The 18933-nt window shown below is 64.1% G+C and overlaps 2 protein-coding genes across 3 annotated transcripts; one reads left to right on the top strand and one right to left on the bottom strand.

Annotated features, from left to right (window-relative positions):
* Positions 1–621: 621 nt before the first annotated feature.
* Positions 622–3724, bottom strand: RPS10 (ribosomal protein S10). The gene is made up of 6 exons (XM_032710874.1): positions 3655–3724; positions 3256–3405; positions 2716–2887; positions 1348–1425; positions 1179–1234; positions 622–710 (listed from the first exon to the last, which is right to left on the bottom strand). The coding sequence occupies exons 1-6, from the start codon at positions 3694–3696 to the stop codon at positions 669–671; spliced, it is 540 nt and encodes a 179-aa protein (XP_032566765.1). The 5' UTR covers positions 3697–3724; the 3' UTR covers positions 622–668.
* Positions 3725–4296: 572 nt separating this feature from the next.
* On the top strand, positions 4297–18512 carry PACSIN1 (protein kinase C and casein kinase substrate in neurons 1). 2 transcript variants are annotated; one of them, XM_032710946.1, is made up of 10 exons: positions 4297–4488; positions 13847–13979; positions 14315–14471; positions 14601–14836; positions 15001–15156; positions 15483–15658; positions 15808–15928; positions 16011–16135; positions 16256–16449; positions 16775–18512. In XM_032710946.1, exons 2-10 carry the CDS (start codon positions 13917–13919, stop codon positions 16882–16884), a joined length of 1338 nt encoding a protein of 445 aa, XP_032566837.1. In that variant the 5' UTR covers positions 4297–4488; positions 13847–13916; the 3' UTR covers positions 16885–18512. The 2 variants fall into 2 exon arrangements, with proteins under 2 accessions (XP_032566837.1, XP_032566836.1); XM_032710945.1 differs by lacking the exon at positions 4297–4488 and adding an exon at positions 8383–8472.
* Positions 18513–18933: the final 421 nt, after the last annotated feature.

Below are 18933 nucleotides of genomic sequence, written 5' to 3'. Positions count from 1 at the left end.
AACGGCTCCGGGAATCGCCCGCCACGCAAACGGCGTAACGGCTCCGGGAATCGCCCGCCACGCAAACGGCGCAGCGCGGCCCCAGGAGCGCTCGGGAACGGGGCGGGCGGCGCAGGGGCCGCCCCGAGTTACGCAAACGGCGCAGGGGCGCGCGCACGTGGCCCCGCGGGGGCAGCGCCCGCCCCGCGCCGCCAGAGGGCGCTGAGGCACCGGAGGTGTCCGTGTGTCCGTCCGCCCCCCGGCGACACCCCCGGGCAGTGTCTGTATGTCTGTCTGTCCGTCCGTCCGTCCGCCCCGTCACCGATCACCGGCACTGCTCCCCAGCGACACCTGGCGGCGCGCGGCGGCCCCTGCTCCGGTGTCCCCGGCTCCGCCCCCCCCGGGCTGTGTCCCCCCCCCCGGCACCGCTGGGAATCCCCGTCATCCCGGGCACAGGGACAACGGCTCCGCCTTCCTCCAGGAATCACCTCCACACACCCGGCAGGAACCACCAAACCCGGCACGTTCCTTTCCTCTAAGCACAACTCATTCCCCCAGTGCTGTTCCACGTGCCACACATCTGAGTCACCCTCTGCTCCCGAGATGTTTATGCACTTCAGTGAAACACAGGGACGGACCCAGTGGCATTTTCACCTCTTTTATTATACACAAAGCATGAGCAGGGGGTTCTACTGCGGGGGCTGCCCACGGCCACGGCCGAATCCACCTCTCTGCAACAGGAAAGGGAGAGCATTAGAGATCACTGTGTCAGGCAAGGGACAGCAGCAAACAGAGCAAAGAACAAACAGCACCATCAAAGCTCTGCCCTCAGCTCAGTGTTACTTTGGTAACGACCTAACGCCGACCTGTTTGACGTTCACTAGCCAGCACAGGTTAACCAGGTGATTGATACCAACACCAACCCACCCCAGCCAGTTCTATAACTCTTTTATTTCAGAAGTATAGTCATGGATCTCCAGAGAGCTCGGCTTGCTCTCAGACCTGCTGCTGGCCTCTGTCCCAGCATGGAGGCCATCACGTCCTCTACCCACAGAGAGAGAGCTGGGTGTGAAGGGTGACAGCTCCCAGCCTCTCTTACACCCTCAGAGCCCCGCAGTGAGGAGCACACCCATAGGACCTTCCAGCTCCTCCCATCAAAGCCTCAACAAAGGAAGCAAATCCCAAATGCAAACACTCACGAACTGGAATTCAGTGGCTGCTCCAGCACCAGCCTCAGCCTTCTTGTCAGCACCAGCTGCAAAGAGAGGAGCAGTCAGTGCTCACAGAATGCCCAGCGCAGTGCTCCTGCCTGGGACCACACGGGGTGGAGCTGGGGCTGCACAGAGTGCAGGATGAGGGGGCACTCACGTGGCACGGCGCTGCGCCGGTACGTGTCCCGGTCAGCCTCGCCCCGCGTCAGCCGCGCCGGCCGCTCGCCCTCCAGACCTGCAACAACAACACCCCCCATCACCGCCCAGCCAGGCCTCAAACTGCCCCTTGGGGGGCACCCGCACCCCAGGGTGCAGACCAGCCTTGGATCTGCCAGCAGTGCCACCCCTGGAGCAGCTCAGCGAGGATAAACCTAAGGAAAACAGGGATTTAATATGGAAAACTTCACTTTGGGGGGGGGGGGGAAAGTGCCCCAGCTTGTGATCGGGTGCAAGTTAAATATTATGTGAGAAATGGATTTACAGCACCGTCTCAACAGTCTTCTGGCTGACAAACAAGAGTCAAACATTATAGATGATAGAAGCCCCACAAATTCCGGGAATCTGCCATGTCCAGCAAGCCTGCCCACAGTGACAAAGTGCACATCACTCTGAAACAGCCACACTGTCAGTACCCAAATCCCCCCAATGGAACAGGTTCAGAACACCACGAGCAGGTCAGCTTTGGAACCTCAGGTTAATACCACACAGAGAACCAGCTGTCTGGGACCCACCAGCCCCTGTGCTGCTCTCAGGGGCCGGGCAGGACCCACACAGGGGCAGCTGTACCTCCTCAGTGTCCTCCTGCACAGCCACAGGCAGAGCCAGTTCTTGTAACTCTTTTATTACAAAGAGGAACACTCCCCGCTGAGGATGAATTTCTCCTGCAGATGTTTCCCTGTCCTCCCTTCCTGCTAGATCAAACCCCTACAGCACATACCCCACCCATGGATGGGGCTCTATGGCTCCCAGGCTGCTGCAGCCCCAGGCAGCTGATCCACAGGGAAGCAGAGCACAGGCACAGCCCTCCCAGGAATCCCTGCCTGGTGGGGCTGAGCGAGGGCTCCAGCAGGGCTGCAGCTCCTTCAGCTCCCTGGATAAACACAGCACCTAAGGAACAAACCTGGGAACATCCAGAGCAGCTTGAGATCAAAGGAACCATCACCTTCCCAGTGTCAGTGCAATCCCTCCCTTTGAGGCAGGTGATGCTCTTGTTTTGCTGGGCTGAGACAAGAGCTGCAGGAGCTGGAGGGGAGCTCTCAGCACCCCCAACCCACAGTCCTGGCCCCAGGGCAGTGCCTGGCCCTCACATGAGTGGCTGCACCACCAGCACCTCCTGCCCTCAGGGCTGTGAAACCCACCCAGGGAAACCCAGAGACACAGGCCCAACACACAGAACCACAGCGTGGCTGGGGCTGGAAGGGGCCTCTTGGGGTCACCCAGTCCAACCCCCGTGTCCAGTCAGGGCCCCGTGGAGCAGTGGGTGTGTGACATGGCCATGGAGGGAGCCCCCTGTGCCCCCGCTCACCCTTGGGCCGGGGCCGGCCGGTCTCGGGGCGGCTGCGGCGCAGCGTGGCCGGGACGATCTCGGGGGGCAGGTGCAGGTAATCCCGCAGGTACTGGATGCCCTCGTTGGTCAGGTACCAGTAGAAGTGTCTCCAGGCAAACTGCTCCTTCACGTACCCCCGGGACTTGAGGGACTGCGGGGACAGCTCCCAGTCACTCCCAGCCAGGGCTGAGCCCCATCCAGCTCCCCCACCAGTGCCCCCAGAGGGTGTTTCATGGGCACTGGAGCTGCACAGGGATGTGGGGAATGGGGATGTGGAACAGGGACCAGCTCACGGGCACAGAACTGCACCATCAGCCCCACTCAGGGGAAAGCACAGGGAACAACCCTCCCCTATGCCCCCAGATTCCCCTACCTGCCTCCCCAAACCCCACACCTGACCCCCTCCAACCCCACACCTGCCTCCAGACCCCACACCTGCTCCCCCGATGCCACACCTGGCCCCCCCAGACCCCACACCTGTCCCCCCAGACCCCACATCTGCCTCCTCAGCCCCCTCACCTGCATGGCTTTCATGACGTGCAGGTTGGGCACGTTCTTGTCCACGAGCTCGGGGTGCTTGGGCATGTGCACGTCCTTCTTGGCCACCATCACCCCCTCCTTGAACAGCAGCTCGTAGATGGCGATCCGGTTCTTCTTGGGCATCAACATCTGCAAAAGGAACAGGACACACGGCCAGGTGACCCTGGGGCCCGCGGGAGGCCCGGAGGGACGCGGAGGCGCCGGCACCGGCAGCAGACCCCCCCCCGCACCCCCGGAACCGCCCCGCGCCCGCTCCCTCCCACCCCGCACAGCCGGGCGCGGCCCCCCCGGTGGCACCGGCGCCCCGCGGGGCGCGGTGAGCCCGGGATGGCGCCGATGCGGCGCCGATGGCGCGGCCGGGCCCGAGCGCAGCCTCACCGTGGCGGCGGCGGCGGGGCCCGGCCGGAAAGGACTGCGCATGCGCCGCACCGCCGCTTCCGCCACCGGAAGGACCCCGCCGGCGGCGCGCGGGTGGCAGCGGCGCTGCCTGAAGGCCCCCCGGCCGGGGAGCGGGGTGTCCGCCACAGTGCCTGATGGGGTCAGCGGACGACCCCCCCACACTCGTGACACCCCCCGTGTCACCCCCCATGTCATCCCCAGCTGTGTCACTCCCTCGTGTCACCTCCACCCATGTCACCCCCCAGCCGTGTCACCCCCCAGCCGTGTCAACCCCCGTTTCACCCCCCCGTGTCACCCCCAGCCGTGACACCCCCGGGTCCCAGAGGTGTCACCGCTCTCCGCGGTGCCCTTTGGGTCTGCAAAGCCCTGCCGGGGTCCCGGGGGGGCAAAATGTCCCACTCCGGGCAAAGGGGCTCCGGGGGACCCCAAAGCACCGGGCCGGGGGCTGGGAGCCCCCCGCACTCCACGGTTCTCTGTCCGGGGGTCCCGGGCTCGGGGGCACCGGCCCCGTGTCCCCCCAGCCCGGGGCTCTGTGCGGGGTTTGACCCCCCCGGTGGCAGGACCGGGGTTCCCGCTGTGCCCCCGGACAGCCCGCACGCGGCACCCCCGAGCCCCGGGAGGGAGGGGCAGGGACCCCGGTGATCGCCGTCTGCCGGCGGTGCCGCTGTCACCTCGCGGGGCCGGGGATTGGCCGGCTAAAAATGCCGCCCTAATCTCCGAGCTGATCTTTACCCCCTCCCTCCGCCCCATCTGCCGCGACCTGCCCGCGATGCGCAGCGCCGGACCCGGGACGGGCTCCGCCGCGGCCCCGAGGTACCGCGGGGGACGGGGGGCTCGGGGGTGCCGGGGGTGTCCCGGGGGGCACCGGGGGACGGGGGGGATGCCGGGGCTCGGGGCGCGGTGACAGGGCTGTCACCCCGCTGCTTCGATCCGGGTCCGTCCCCGCGCTGGGAAACGAACCCGCTCCCGGCCCTTTTTAAGTGATTCCCAACTTGTGCCGAGGGGGCGGGAGGGGCCGAGGGATGCGCTGCGTCCCTGGAGCCGCCTGGTGCCATCCCGGGGCTTTGCTGCCATTGCACCCCCTCGGGGGGAGCAGGGACGGAGCTGGGGGGAGGCTCCCGCACGGTGACCTCCAGGATGCTGCGACAATTGCAGCAACCTTCGCCTCGTCCCGCGGAGCCAGAGCTGCCCCTGCCCCTGCCCTGCCCTGCCCTGCCCTGCCCTGCCCCTGCCCCATCTCCTCCTCACGGCTCCTGCGCCTGCCTTGGGAATGGCAAAGCCAGTGCTTTGCTAACCGGATTAGGGCTCTCCCGGCAGCCTCTCCGGCCGCTCCCTCGGCCCCCGCGCTGCCCTTCCCGAGCAAAGCCCAGCCCTAAGCCAGGTCTAGGTCGAGGCCGTGGCCGCAGCTCAGCCGGGCCAGCAGAGACCGGGCACTGCTAGTCCCATCACATCCGACCCCAAACTGCAGCTGAGGTCTTTCCACCTCCCGAGGGTTTATGTTCCCTTGGCAGGAGTGCAGAGAAAACGGGGCAGTTCACCAGGCACCGGCTCGGCTGGGGCTGGGGGTGCTGCCTCACACGGACCTGTGACCCCCTGACAGTGCTGGACCCTCCTCTCCATCCTGTCCCTCCTGTCCCAGGGTGTGTGGCCCCGGAGGGGCTGTGGCAGGACGGGAGCTGCCTTTCCCTGTGGCAGGGTTGAAGGAGGGAGCCCAGGTGCTGGCAGGGCCCGGCGGTGACGTGACAGGGCAGGGCGAGGAGGGAAGGGACATGAGCACAGCATCAGCATCGACAGGGCTCAGCCCAGGTGGGCCCTGCTCGCTGGGAATGCCGTGTCCCCAGACGTGGTGCCCTGGCTGTGCTGGGACACGGCCCTGCCAGGGCGGGATGGAGCCACAATGGAGCCGAGATGGAGCTGGGCTCCTCCGGCACAGCCCCGGCATGGCTCTGCCCAGGGACAGACTTTGTCCCGGGGGTGCCAACCTGGCTGGCGTTTGTGCAACACCTCAAAGGCAAACCCTGGACCTGCTGAGCTCCTGTGGGTGATCCTGGAGAAGGAAAGGCCACATCCAGCCGGCAGCTTCCCTAGGTGGCCGGGTTGGTGTCCGGCTGCCCCCGGTGTGGCAGAGATGGGGGCAGGGGGCAGTGGGCCCCGGCACCGCCGTGCCCGTGGGCGATATGGACGGGCTGCTCGGGCAGCTGCTTCCCAGGGAAAATGGAGCCTTTATGTTCCGGCTCCGGCCCCTTCCCCGGAAGGGCTCGGAGGGTGCCCCGGCCGGTCCCAGGCACACAAGAGGGGGATTGTTTTGGTGGGATCTGGGTTTCTGGGAGCACCTGCCCCACGCGGGGCCCTCCACAATAGCTGCCTGTCTGCGTAACGGCCACAGAGCCGGCAATTATCCTCCGCGGCTAATTAGAGATGGAAAGTAGTGTTTGCATTCCCCCAGCACCCCAGAGGGCTCCTGGGGCCAGCAGCACATCTGCAGTGGAGACACAGCCTGGGCATGGGGCGAGCGTGGGGGCTCTGGCCCCATCCAGCCACAGCTCCTGCTCTGCTCTGCCCCGGCATCGGGAGGGAAGGGGCAGCGGAGCCCAGGGAAGGGCTCGGGATGACCAGGATGCCAGGCCCTCTCCCTGCCTTCCCTGGAGCACCCATGGGCCAGGAACTCTCCCATTGTTCCCAGCACCAGCTGAGCCCCCATAATGAGGGGCTCTGCCAGGATTTAGAAAACACATTTTCCTTTCCTTGCTGGGGAGGCAGAGGGGAGCCAGCTGTGCTTGGAACCCCCTCCATCCGTGTGCAGGCTGGCTCTCCTGGCAGGGTGATGGGCAGGCAGCTGATTGCTGGTGGCAGCTCTTCATTCCTGCCTGCTCTGGCTCCTGCAGGAGCAGGAACACAGTGTGGGCTCATCTGCTCCACTCCCAGAGCCGTAATTCCAGAAAGGCAAGTGGCCCAATAAATCAGGGCTTATTTCCTGTCAACACTGTCCACTGCTTCCCACAAGGCAACTCATTTACAGGAGAGGAAATGACTTACCACAGGAAACAGTAAGCAGTGAGATGGCAGAGCCAGGGCAAAGTTTGTGATGTCCAAGTTTTTGGTGGAGGAACCAGCTGGACGTGTCAGGGAGGCTGAACTCCCACCTGCTCCCTGCACTGGAGTGAGTCTGTCCTACCTGCAGAGACCACAGAGCTCTTTGCACGGGGGAACCCCCAAGTCACTGAGGTCCCCTCTGTCACCCTCCTGGAGAGTGTTTGTCACCTAATGCTCAATGCCAAGGACATTTCCCCCTCTGGAGCAGGGATGCTGTGAGGGCAGAAGGTGGCTGGGACAGCCCGGCAGCACCTGCAGTGACCCTGTGCTGGAACTGCCAGCTCTCTGCAGGCAGGGATGATGTTCAGCACCCTCTGGTTCCTGGCCCTGGAACACCAACAGGCAAAGATCCCCCGGCTCCTGCAGGGACCACCATCCCTCCCACTCAGGATCAGGGGCATTAGACCCCTGGGGTCTCACACGCTGCTGCCCTGCTGCAGCCGGGCAGGAGACATTCCGGGGGCGGTTCTGTCTGGCCCTGGGGTGGGCAGACACGCTCGGATGGCACGGGGCTGGAAGGAGCCGGAAGGCAGGTGGGCCGGAGAGACCCACCGAGCTTCATTAGGCAGCTGAAGGCGCTTGTTAAGGGAAAGCTGAGCCGGCGTCGGGGGCCGGCAGAGCCCCCCGGGACCGGGTCGCATTCTCCGGGCAACCCGATCCCGGCGGCAGCGGCCCCGCAGCCTCATTACTGCAGCTTCTGTGGCGGCTTCGGTTACTGCCTGGACGCTCTCGTCTCCTGCTGGCTTTTAATTTCCCTGACATCCCCCGCGAGTGCAGTGCGGGGGGAGCCTGTTGCCACCCCCACCCATCTCCTCCCTGGTCCCCAACAGCCTCCAGCCCCCTCTGCCCCCTGGGACCCCCATCCTGTGATAAGCCCGGGTGACCCCGGGCACGAGCCCTGGGACGTGGGAGGAGGCGGATGGACAGATGGCAGTGAAGGGGAGCTGCCCTGCTCCTCTCCAAGGAGCCTTGGGGGTGCAGCCCCCTCACCCCCTTCCCCAGCCCTGCCGGGGGGAGGAAAGACTGTTCCTGCTTCTCCCGCCAGCCTGTTCCCAGCTGGCACATTTGGCAGGGAGGCGGCACCGGCTGCCTCTCCGAAGGCATTTTGGGGTGTTTGTTCCTGCAAAAGCTGTGGCTCAGCCCCAAAACCCTCCTGCAGCCCCTTCCCGAGCCGGGGGTGACATAGCAGCAGGGCAGCAGTGGAGGGGGCACATGGCCTTGTGCCCTCCCGTGCAGGAGGGACAAGGACCCCCGGGGCAGCAGAACCAGGACCCCGGGGGGGTCCCCAAAGAGCCTCCCCGCAGCGCGACCGGGAGGATGGAGCCCGGTTTGGCCGTAACGGAGCCCCCTCCCCGAGGCTGTGACACCCGCCCCCCGGGCCGTGCCCCGGGCCGCAGCCCCCGCAGTGGGGCGGCCCCGGGGGCGCCCTGGGCGAGGATCTGGGGCCGGCGGGTCCCTCGGGGGCTGGCGGCACCTCGGGGTGGGCGCAGGCCCGGGGACGGGGGGGTCCGTCCCCCATCCGCCCCCCCGGATGGTTTTCGCAGCAGCGGCTCCATCCCGGTTGCCATGGCAACGGGCGGCTCGGGCAGGCGCGTGCCCGCGGCCGTGCGCGCCGCCGCTGCCCGGCGGGAGCGGAGCGAGCGGAGCGGAGCGAGCGGAGCCCCGGCCCCGGCCTCGGGCCCCCCGGCCCCCCGGCCCCGCCAGGTGAGCGCGGCCCCCGCGGGGGCAGCCGGGGCCCCTCCGGCGGCGGGTGCGGGATGCCCGGTCCTTGGCGGGGATGAGGTGCGGGATGCCCAGTCCCTGGCGGGGATGGGGTGCGGGATGCCCGGTCCTTTGCGGGGATGGGGTGCGGGGTGCCCGGCTCCCTTGTGGGGATGCGGTGTAGGGTGCCCGCGTCTCTTGCAGGGATGAGGGGAGAGCGAGGGGGTGCTGGGCAAGGACCAGGCAGTATGGCGAGGGTTTGCAACCCCCAGCAGGACACAGTGTCCCCTGATCCCTTCTGCAAGCCAGGGAGGCTGGGGGGGGACGTGACCTTCACCCCTCCGTGTGCCCGGTGGGGTGCTGGGGTAAGGGACACCCCTTCCGCAATGCTGCTGCACTCCTGGGCTCGTGCCTCAGTTTCCCCAGCTGCAAATAAGGGGGGGGACTTGTGCTGTCCCTGCCATCACTGCCCCCCTCACTCCATCACTGAACCCCCTCCTTCCAGCGTTGTCACCCCAGCTTCCCCCTTGTTGCCCCTCCTGCTTTCCCTGTCCCCTCTGGCTCCAAGTCTCCTTCCCCCCCACAGACAGCTGAATTCCCGCTGCCCCTCCACCTTTCCTGCTCCCGGCAACCCCGTTTGCCTTCTGTCACCAACAGCCCCAGATCCATCCCACCAAGGCTCCGGGGACGGGACCCCCGTGCCCGCACGTGACACTCCACTCCCCCCTCTCTGATACAGGAGCAGGGGGATGGCACCACTGTATCCTCCACCACCCTTGTTTGCCGCTTCTGGGTTTAATTGCAAACCTCATCTTTGGATTTCTGCCTAGACCCAGCTCTTGGGACTGCACAAATCCCTGCTCGGTGTCCGAGCAGCCTTGTTTACCTCGGCGAGCCGAGGCAGTAGGATGAGACGGGCTGCAGAGCTGGGAGGCCAGTGGAGCACCCGAGCTGAGGCTGAGCCTCATCTCCCTTCCCCAGGCCTGAGCACACGCAGGGGGTTGGCAGTCCTGCTGTTGCCCCTCCCGGGATGCCCATCCACATTCCCCATCCGCATTCCCGGCACATCCGCTGTCCCTGAGCCTGCAGGCTCCCCCGGAGAGAGACACTTGCGTTATCTGCAAATGCCAAGCACGCTTCCAGAAATCATTGCACAAGGCTCCTAAAATCCCTACAAGACTGATGTGTGCCCTGAGCAGGGCGGCTTTGTGGAGTGCAGAGAGAGGGGAAGGTCTCTGCAGAGCCCACACGAGCTGTGAAGCCGATCACTGCCACAGCTTGGAGTGTCCCTGGCTACTGCACCCTGGCAGCACCCGGCCCTGGCAGCCTCCTTTCTGTGCACGGGACACGTGGCTCCTGGTACTGCTCTGGACCACTGAACCTCCTTGGCAAATGCTCTGCTTTTGGGGAGCCCACAAGCCCTGACCCAGCAGTGTCCAGCAGGTCCCCAGTCCCCAGATGCCCCAATGCAAACCAGGAGGCTGCCACAGGCACATTCTGCCTGCGGCACATTCATTGCAAAAGTGGCTCACGGAAGTTTCCCATCGTTACCTCTGCCTCCTCCAGGGCCCTGCTGCCCTTGCAGCCACCTCGTGCACTGCTCAAGCACCAGGTCCCAGCCAGCCCCATGGCACTGCTCTGGCTGAAATCCCATGGGGATGCACCTGCAGTACTGGGAGCACTCGTCCCTTCCCTCTGGACAGGATTTGGCTCTTTGCCCCAAGGCTCCAGTTAGAGTGGTTTGCCAGGGGATGCAGGAGGAACCCTGACGTGAGCCTGCTGCCATGGACACAGGGCCCAGGAAGGACCCAGCTCACCTCCCACCTGGCCTTGGGCTCAGTTTGATAATGAAGAAGCAGGACGAGGGTTCAGGCTGTTCAGCCCTGAGCCCCGGGCTCTGCTGGTGTGGAGCTGCCAGCGTGAATCAGCAGCACCCACTGCTTAACCATTTCCTCACAGGGTCCACATCGGCTCCAGAGGGGGACACGGTTCAGCCACAGCCAAACCCCTCAGCAGCCCCTCACTCCTGAGCTCCGACCCTCACCACCCCTGGGAGCATTTCCCTGCCGCAGCCCCGTGGGATACACAGACCAGCCCCGTGCCGGTGGGAATCCCGCAGCCACCCGGGCCAGAGCTGAGCAGCAAACCAGGCACAGCTCCTGCAGCTGCAAAGCCTCGTGCGACGCACATCGGCGTCACCAGCTCTGCCCGGGGACCTGACACCGTGCCGGGGGCACCTCGGCCCCTGCGTGGCCATGGCGGGAGCAGTGCGTGGGCTCCGGGGCCAGTGGGGGCTGCGGGGCCGGGGCAGCAGCGGGGCAGCCCCGGAGCGTGGTGGGAGCTGCTGCTGCCGGGCTCCCCTGGGCTCCCTTGGCTGTTTCTAGTGCTGTTGTCTTTGCCACGAGTGGTTTCATGTGGCCATAGAAGTGGTACCTCGCAGTGGCATTTGGTGCTGTAGCCCCCAACAGACCCTCAAGCAGCTCCGTGCCAAGACAAGAGAGCAAATAACCTTTCCTGCAGCCAAAAGCCCAAAGCCCAGCCCTCAGATTCCCACAGACCAGTGCAGCTCCCAGCCTGACTTCCCAGCCTGGCTGCCTCCTGCCCTGGATGCTCTCAGTAACAGCCACTCACCCACTGCCCTCCCAGCAACGGGGCTCACACCTGGTGTGAACCTGCTGCCTGGGGACAGGATGGGAGCAGGGTGGGGACACCATCTCACTCTGTGCTCTGCTCCCCTCCTTGCAGGGCACCCACCACCATCCTGCCTTGGCCAGGGGCTCTTTGCAGCAGAGGAGGCTCTGCAGCCCCTCCTGCCCCACTGGGCTCAGCAAACATGCCTGAAGGCAGGATGCCTCCCACACCTGGAGAGAGCAACCTGGGGACAGGGGACAGCAGGACCAGACTGTCTCACCTGCCTGGGGACAGGGCTCTACCAGCCAGGGCTGTGGCCACAGGGGCACGGGCAGCTGCCCATGCCCTGCCTGCAGTGTCGGCAGCACCAGCCTCTGCATTGCAGCAGCCTCCTGCCTGCACAGGGTCAGTGGCCACGTCCCAGCCCCCATGGAGGGCAGAGACCCCCCTGCAGCTCTGGGGCAGTAGGAGCTGCCTGGTAGGTGAGATGAGTTGTGCCAGTGCTCAGTGCTGAGCAGGCTGACAGGAGGGATGAGCAGGGAGGTGGCTGCTGCAGGAGAAGCCCAAGGGCACCCGGGGCAGGAGCCGGGACAAACTCTGCTGTCACTCGATGCCAGACGCTCTGTGGCTTCTCCCCAGCAGCTCTGTGGAAATGTGGGGCTGCAGCGGAGCCCCCGGGCTGAGGGTACCCAGGCGGCAGCGCGTGGCTGGGGCTGGCAGCTCTCCATGCCATGGCTCAGCCGCTGGCTCTGCAGGCGCCAGGCATCACTGCCAGCCGCCCTGATGTGAGGTGATGGGCTGTGCCAGCAGGGCCAGAGGCTGGCGGGGGGCTGGCAGGGGCTGGCAGGGGCTGGCACGTGCTTCACAGGCCCGGCATGGTGGGGGCACAGGCACGTGCGTGGGTGCACGAGGATGGTCGCGCGTGGGGGAGAGTGGCAACGAGGAGGCAGCGTTAGCTGGGAAGTGATGCAGAGCCAAAAATAACCCCCTGGCTGCGGCTCGGACCAGGTAGTGGCTCGGAGGGGGAGCTGCGGCAGCCACGTCCGCAGTGCCCCACGGCATCGGCGGCCAGGGGGCAGCGGGGGCCACACGTGTGCCCCTGGGCCCTGGGGTACCCCAGCCATGGGCGTGCTCCAGCCCTGGGGTCCCATCCCGGCCCCGGGCAACTGGGTCTGTCATGCTGAGCGTGCCCTTGCTGTGCCAGCACGGCCTCTGCAGCAAAACCCAGAGCCAGAGACCAGGAGCACAAGCAGAGCCCCAGTGCTGGGCACTGCACCGTGCCCACGGCCTGCGGGGGGACGGCACATGCAGCACCCTGCGGGGTCCCTGTGGGCTGTGCCACCACTGCAGGTGCACTGGGGCAGCCCGTGGGGGCTTGGGTGGGGAGGGCAGTGACGGTGCCATGGGTGCCAGGCAGGAGCAGTGGCAGTTCTGTGGGTGCCAGGCAGGAGCAGTGGCAGTGCCATGGGTGCCAGGCAGGAGCATTGGCAGAGCCGTAGGTGCGAGGCAGGCGTGGTGGCAGTACCGTGGGTGCCAGGCAGGCACAGTGGCAATTCTGTGGGTGCCAGGCAGGAGCAGTGGCAGTGCCATAGGTGCCAGGCAGGCATGGTGGCAGTGCCGTGGGTGCCAGGCAGGTGTGGGTGCCATGAGCTGCCGGCTGCGGGGGGACGCTGCGGCCCCCCATCCATCTGCATCTCGGCGGCTGAGCGGGGACAGTCACGCGTTTATTTTTAACTGTCTGGGGAGGGCGGCGGGGATTGGTGCCTCCCTGGTTATATCACTAAATCCCTGCCAGGCCCTGTTAGTTCCAGCACAGCGAGCCCTGTGCTGCGCTCCAGTAACTGTTTCGGGCCCCCATCCTCCTGGGTCCGTGCCCTGTCCCAGCCCGAGGGTGCCTTGGGGCCAGCTGTGTGCACAGCTGGACAGTGTGGACACCCACCACTGCTCCCCACGGGACCTGCCCCCCAGCACTGTCCTCCCACCCCATCGCCCTCTGACTGGTGTGGGGTAGGGCACAGGCAACGGGGCCCCCCTCTGCCCACTCCACTGCCCCAGGGAAGGGATGGTGTGTGGGGATCTCAGACACATCCTCCTCTCGCAGGCCTTTTGGGGACAGGGCAGAGGGAAATTTGGGCTGTTCGTGGCCACTTTGTTCCCATTCCAGTGGCAGATGCCATGCAGGACAGACTCAGTGCTTTCCTGTGGGAGCACTGTCCGAATCTGGGTCAGGATGGGGATGATGAGGATGCTCATGGCCACCACGGTGTCCCCTCCACCCCATGCGATGCCACCCCCAGCCCCCACCCCCTCCCAGCTCTTGGCAGAGTGGCAAAGGGTTAAGCTGTGCAGCTGGGCCACGTGATGCTCCGGGGATGCCGTTTTTCTGAAGATCAGGATGGATTAGGGTGGAATATCAGGACGAGAATTTCTTGGGTGGCACATCCCCCTGGCCCTGCCACAGCCCCTCACCCAGTGGCTCCCAGGGACGTGGTGCTGAGCCAGGCCCTGGCCGGTGAGCACCCACCGTGCTGCTCCCCGTGATTCCCTGCGGGCACAGCCAGCTCCAGGGGGTTTGGATGTCACCAAGTGGGTAGTGGGCACTGGAGGAGTCTGTGGGTCCAGAGCTAGAGTGGGCACCGTCCCCATGCCCATCCCCTGCAGCTGGATGCGTGTCTGGCTGTGCAACTGGCAGGAAGGATGGGGGTCCCCTGCTCATCTCCATGACTCCCCTCTCCTCTCCCCTCAGTGCATGAGGCTGGTGTTTGCCCAGGAGCCACCCAGTGCCCGCTCTGACACCCAAGACAACACCAGGAGCCATGTCGGGTTCCTACGACGAGTCGGCAGCAGCTGCAGAAGAAACAACCGACAGCTTTTGGGAGGTGAGTCCTGGCCACCCTCTCCTCCCATGGAGCCCTGGCACCACTGTGGCTGCACCCCAGGTTCCCCTGGGGCTGGGGGGGACAGGGATGCCCTCCCCTCCCTGCCTGAGAGCATCCCTGCTCTGCCAGAGGTCTCAACCTTGGCTGTCCCCAACAGGCACAAAGCGACAAAGGGGACTGGAAGGAGCTGGGTTTGAGCAGCCCCAAACCAAAGCACCCTCCCCACACCCCCCAAATTGCCTGGTGCTTCCTCCATCCCCAGGCCAGGCCAGCTGGGGCTGAGCCAGGCAGCCCGGCCACAGCTCCCACACCTGCCTGTCCCCTCCCTTTCCCAGGTGGGGAACTACAAGCGCACGGTGAAGCGGATCGACGATGGACACCGGCTCTGCAACGACCTCATGAACTGTGTGCACGAGCGGGCCAAGATCGAGAAGTCCTACGCCCAGCAGCTCACTGACTGGTCCAAGAGGTGGAGGCAGCTCATCGAGAAAGGTACCATGGCTTCCCCAGGGAGAAGGTCCCTCCAGACACCTGGGTGCCCGTGCACCATCCCAGCTTCCCCTGGCAGGGGTGGAGGGGTGAGGGCTGTGGAGTGACCCCCAGTGTCCCCTCGGCCCCCAGGTCCCCAGTATGGCAGCCTGGAGAAGGCGTGGGCAGCCATCATGACAGAGGCAGACAAGGTGAGTGAGCTGCACCAGGAGGTGAAGAACAGCCTGCTGAACGACGACTTCGAGAAGGTCAAGAACTGGCAGAAGGATGCCTACCACAAGCAGATCATGGGGGGCTTCAAGGAAGCCAAGGAGGCTGAGGATGGCTTCCGGAAAGCCCAGAAGCCCTGGGCCAAGAAGCTCAAGGAGGTGAGAGAAGCACAGAGTGTCCCAGGGCATCCCTGCGTCTCCCAGCTCTGGCTCTGTGTGCCTGGTCCAGGCTGGGAGACACGGGTGGCACCTCCGTGCAGGCAGAGGGATGGACAGGGGGCTGTGACTGCTTCTCTGATGTCCCTTCCCTCTCCTCCCCACAGCTGGAGACAGCCAAGAAAGCCTATCACCTGGCATGCAAGGAGGAGAAGCTGGCAATGACCCGGGAAGCCAACAGCAAGGCGGATCAGTCCAACACCCCAGAGCAGCAGAAGAAGCTCCAGGACAAAGTGGAAAAGTGCAAGCAAGACGTACAAAAGGTGTGAGCCACTGCCCTGCCCTGGGCTCACGAGGCATCAAGCAGAGGATATCAGTGGAAATGGCCACCACCCCCCTTTGTCCACCATCCATTCCCATTTTCCCATCCCTTTGCTCCTGTAGAAGGGTGAGGACTTGCAAGCAGTCCCCAGGGGAGTGTGAGCAGGACAGGGATTTATCCCTCTTACTGGGGCTGATTCTACTCACAGAGGCTCTGGGGTCAATCTGGGCTCCCCAGCCTGGTGACCCCCAAACAGATCTCTCAGCATCCAGAAATGACCTCTGGGGTGCTCAAGGTACAAATGAGGTCCCTCCTACACCTTTGCAGACCCAAGAGAAGTACGAGAAGGTGCTGGACGAGCTGAACAAGTGCACTCCACAGTACATCGAGAGCATGGAGCAGGTCTTCGAGCAGTGCCAGCAGTTTGAGGAGAAGAGACTCAACTTTCTCAAGGAAATGCTCCTGGACATCAAGAGGCACCTGAACCTGGCCGAGAGCAGCAGGTAGGGAGGGGGTTTCTGGCAAACACAATGGTCACCAAAAGGTACCAGAGTGGCTGGAGGCTGTGTGGAAGTCTGGTGCCTCCCAGTGCCTCGGAGGAGGTGACACAGCCCCAGCTCCCACAGCCCACTGACCCCGTCTCTCCCTGCAGCTACGCCAACGTGTACCGGGAGCTGGAGCAGACCATCCGCCTCTCGGACGCGCAGGAGGATCTGCGGTGGTTCCGCAGCACCAGTGGCCCCGGGATGCCCATGAACTGGCCCCAGTTTGAGGTGAGGCTGGGCACCCCAGCTGGGTGCTGGGAGCCCTGGGGGCCGGGTGAGTGCTGAGGGGCCAGTTGCTCTGTGGTTGCAGGAGTGGAACCCAGACCTGACACACACGATAACGCGGAAGGAGAAGCAGAAGAAGGGCGAGGGGGTGACCCTGACCAACGCCAGCAGCGCCAGCGAGTCGGGGGCTCTGGCGGGCGAGCGTGGGAGGTGAGGGCAGCGTGGAGAGGAGGTGCCGTGGGAGAGGCACAGCACTGCTCGTGCGGGCACTGCCAGTGTTGGGGGGTGCGGGGAGTCCTCAGTGACAGCCACCTCCTCCCCCTCACCCAGCGTGAGCAGCCACGACCGCGGGCAGACCTACAGCGCCGAGTGGTCCGATGACGAGGGCAGCAACTCCTTCAACACCAGCGAGGCCAACGGCGGCACCAACCCCTTCGACGAGGAGGCGGCGGGGAAGGGCGTGCGGGTGCGGGCTCTGTACGACTACGACGGGCAGGAGCAGGACGAGCTCAGCTTCAAAGCAGGTACACTCCATCGTCTGCTGGAGCTGTGGGTCCCCCACATTTTGGTGTGAAATCCCTCAAATAATTCCTGAGTTAGCCCAGCCCTTTAAAGAGTTGATCTGTCAGAAAGGAAAAAGCAGAAGCTAAGCCCAGAGCGGGGGGGACTGGAGTGATGGTGGGACAGGGCACGTGAGGTCTCATGGGTCACCCTTTGCTTTTCTGCCCTCCAAACCAACGTGCTCAGGATCAGTCCTAGAAACCCCCAGCAGCTCCATCCCGGGGAGAAACTGGGTAGGAGAATCTCCAGCACCTGCAACGAGCTCTTGCCTTCCACCTTTCTCTCCAGGTGATGAACTAACCAAACTCGGTGAGGAAGACGAGCAGGGATGGTGCAAAGGGCGCTTGGACAACGGGCAGTTAGGGCTCTACCCCGCCAACTACGTGGAGGCAATCTAAGTCTTGTGGTGTGCTCCTCGTCACCATCAGCAGATAAATCCACCCTCCGTTGTCTCCATCTCTCCACCAGCCAACCAGCCATTCTGCCGTCTGGTCCTCCACTCCTCATACTTAGAGATTCAGACATATTTTCCGACCAAGCTTTTATTTTTTTAAGAGTTGTCTCCGAAGAGTATTTTGCATAGTCGCTTTCTTCTAAGATAACGTGAAGCGAAAGATGACGTTGTCCGTTCGTCTACGTTAGTTGATTTTTTTTCCGAGCGAAAAGCCGATACCTCAAGATCTTAAAGCCCAACCAGTGAGAGCTCCTGATTGGTTGGTTTTTAAAGATACTGAAATCATGAGCCACCTTCTGATTGGCTGGAACTGTTCTGAAATGCACGGCGCCGAAGCTCCTGGAACCAACCAAATTCATCCCAGAAAACTGAGAGGGATTGGAGTCTGACTCCGGTTTTTTTTTTTGGTGTTTCCATGTTCTCCCCAGTTCATCCTCCCACCCCGAGGAAGGGGATGACTGCTCCCCTTCAGCCCCACGGCCATCCTTGAGATGCCCAGGTGAGGTGGGACCAGCTCCACCTTGGAGCTTGATGGCATCTCCTCAGCTTCCTCCTCTTCCCGAGCTGATGCCTGGCCTGTGCTGCAGGGAGCAGCACCACCCTTCAGGAGGGCAGGTATCCAGCACACACCAGATCCAGGTGAGATGGCCCCAAAATCCTGTGCTGTCTAGAGAAGGACTCACCACAGCCCAGTGCTGCTGGAAGCACCTTCACGCCCAGCCTGGGATAGTGAGGACTGGCTTGGACATGGCTGGGGATGGTCTCCATCCATCCCCTTCCTGAAGAGAGGCAGGAGCAGATGAGGGAGGGGGGATGAGCATCATCCAGCTTTGCAGGACACCAGCAGCAGCTGCAGCCGGTGGAGGAGGAAGAAGAAGAGAAGGAGGAGGAGGAAGAGAAGGAAGAGGAGGAGGAGGAGGAGGAGGAGGAGGGCTTGGCACAGGCAGCAGATCCAGCCCGGGCAGAGCAGCTGTCTGGTGAAGACGGCCGAGAACAAGGCACGCCAAGGCAGGGGAATGGCCACAGGCTTTGCCCTTTGCTTGTCCCCAAGGGGCTCTGCCCCCCTCCCCTGGGCTCTGCCAGTGGTCACAGTGTGGGCAGCAGCCCTGCAGTGCCCACGGGTGCTGCCCCCAGCACGGCCACCCCACCCCTCTGCCTCGGGTGCATTTGTCACCCTGAGCTCTTCCCTACAGATCACCTCTCATTTTTTTCCATACCATCACCCTTAGCAGCATCGATGCCATCAGCTTCCTGCACGCTCCTCCCGCTCCTGTCCCGCCCCCTCCTTTGGTTCGTGAACTTTTTGGCCCCAGGGATCCAGTGTTCTCGTGGAAGCACCGTGTGCTGGGCATGGTGGGCGGGAGCCGCCCGGCCCCTGCCAGGTACCAGAAAAAAAACACAAAGTCAGAAAAGACCCAACCAACCACCTGTCTCAGCAATGCACCCCGGTTTTTGTACATCGATTGTGTAATTTAAGAAGTATATATATAATATATATATATATCGTGATTGTATTTCAGTGGATACAACAACAAAAAGCAGCAAGAGAAAATAACCGAGCTCTGTCTGCGTCCTTGGCTCTGGGGTCTCCTTTGCCGCCGTGTGCCCCCCGTGGGGGAGGCTGGGGGGCTACAGACCCCCTGCAGCCCAGAGAGCACAGTCACAGCCACTGCACCCCCAGGTAGTGACTCCCCCCCAAGGCTCTGGGCTGCAGAGGGGTGGGGGCTCGGATGCATTGCTGGGGTCCTTGGGGGCTTTGGGAGGGGGGAAGAGCCACTGCCTTTGGGGACTCCTGTGCCCCTCCCAGACAAAGCCTTGGGAAGCCCCTGGGGGGCTCGTTAGGTTTTGGGGCCATTCCCAGCACCAGCCCTGACCCAGCACTCCCCCGAGGCTGGGAAAGCCCTGGCACAGCAAGTTGATGCCACCACCTGCCCTCCCCCACCCTGGCAGAGCACCTGGAGGGGTCACCAGAGGGACCTGGAGATCTGGGGCA

This window comes from Chiroxiphia lanceolata, chromosome 25 (genome assembly GCF_009829145.1).
Source record: "Chiroxiphia lanceolata isolate bChiLan1 chromosome 25, bChiLan1.pri, whole genome shotgun sequence".
NCBI classification, from domain to species: domain Eukaryota; kingdom Metazoa; phylum Chordata; class Aves; order Passeriformes; family Pipridae; genus Chiroxiphia; species Chiroxiphia lanceolata.
This window is presented reverse-complemented; position numbering and strand designations above follow the sequence as displayed.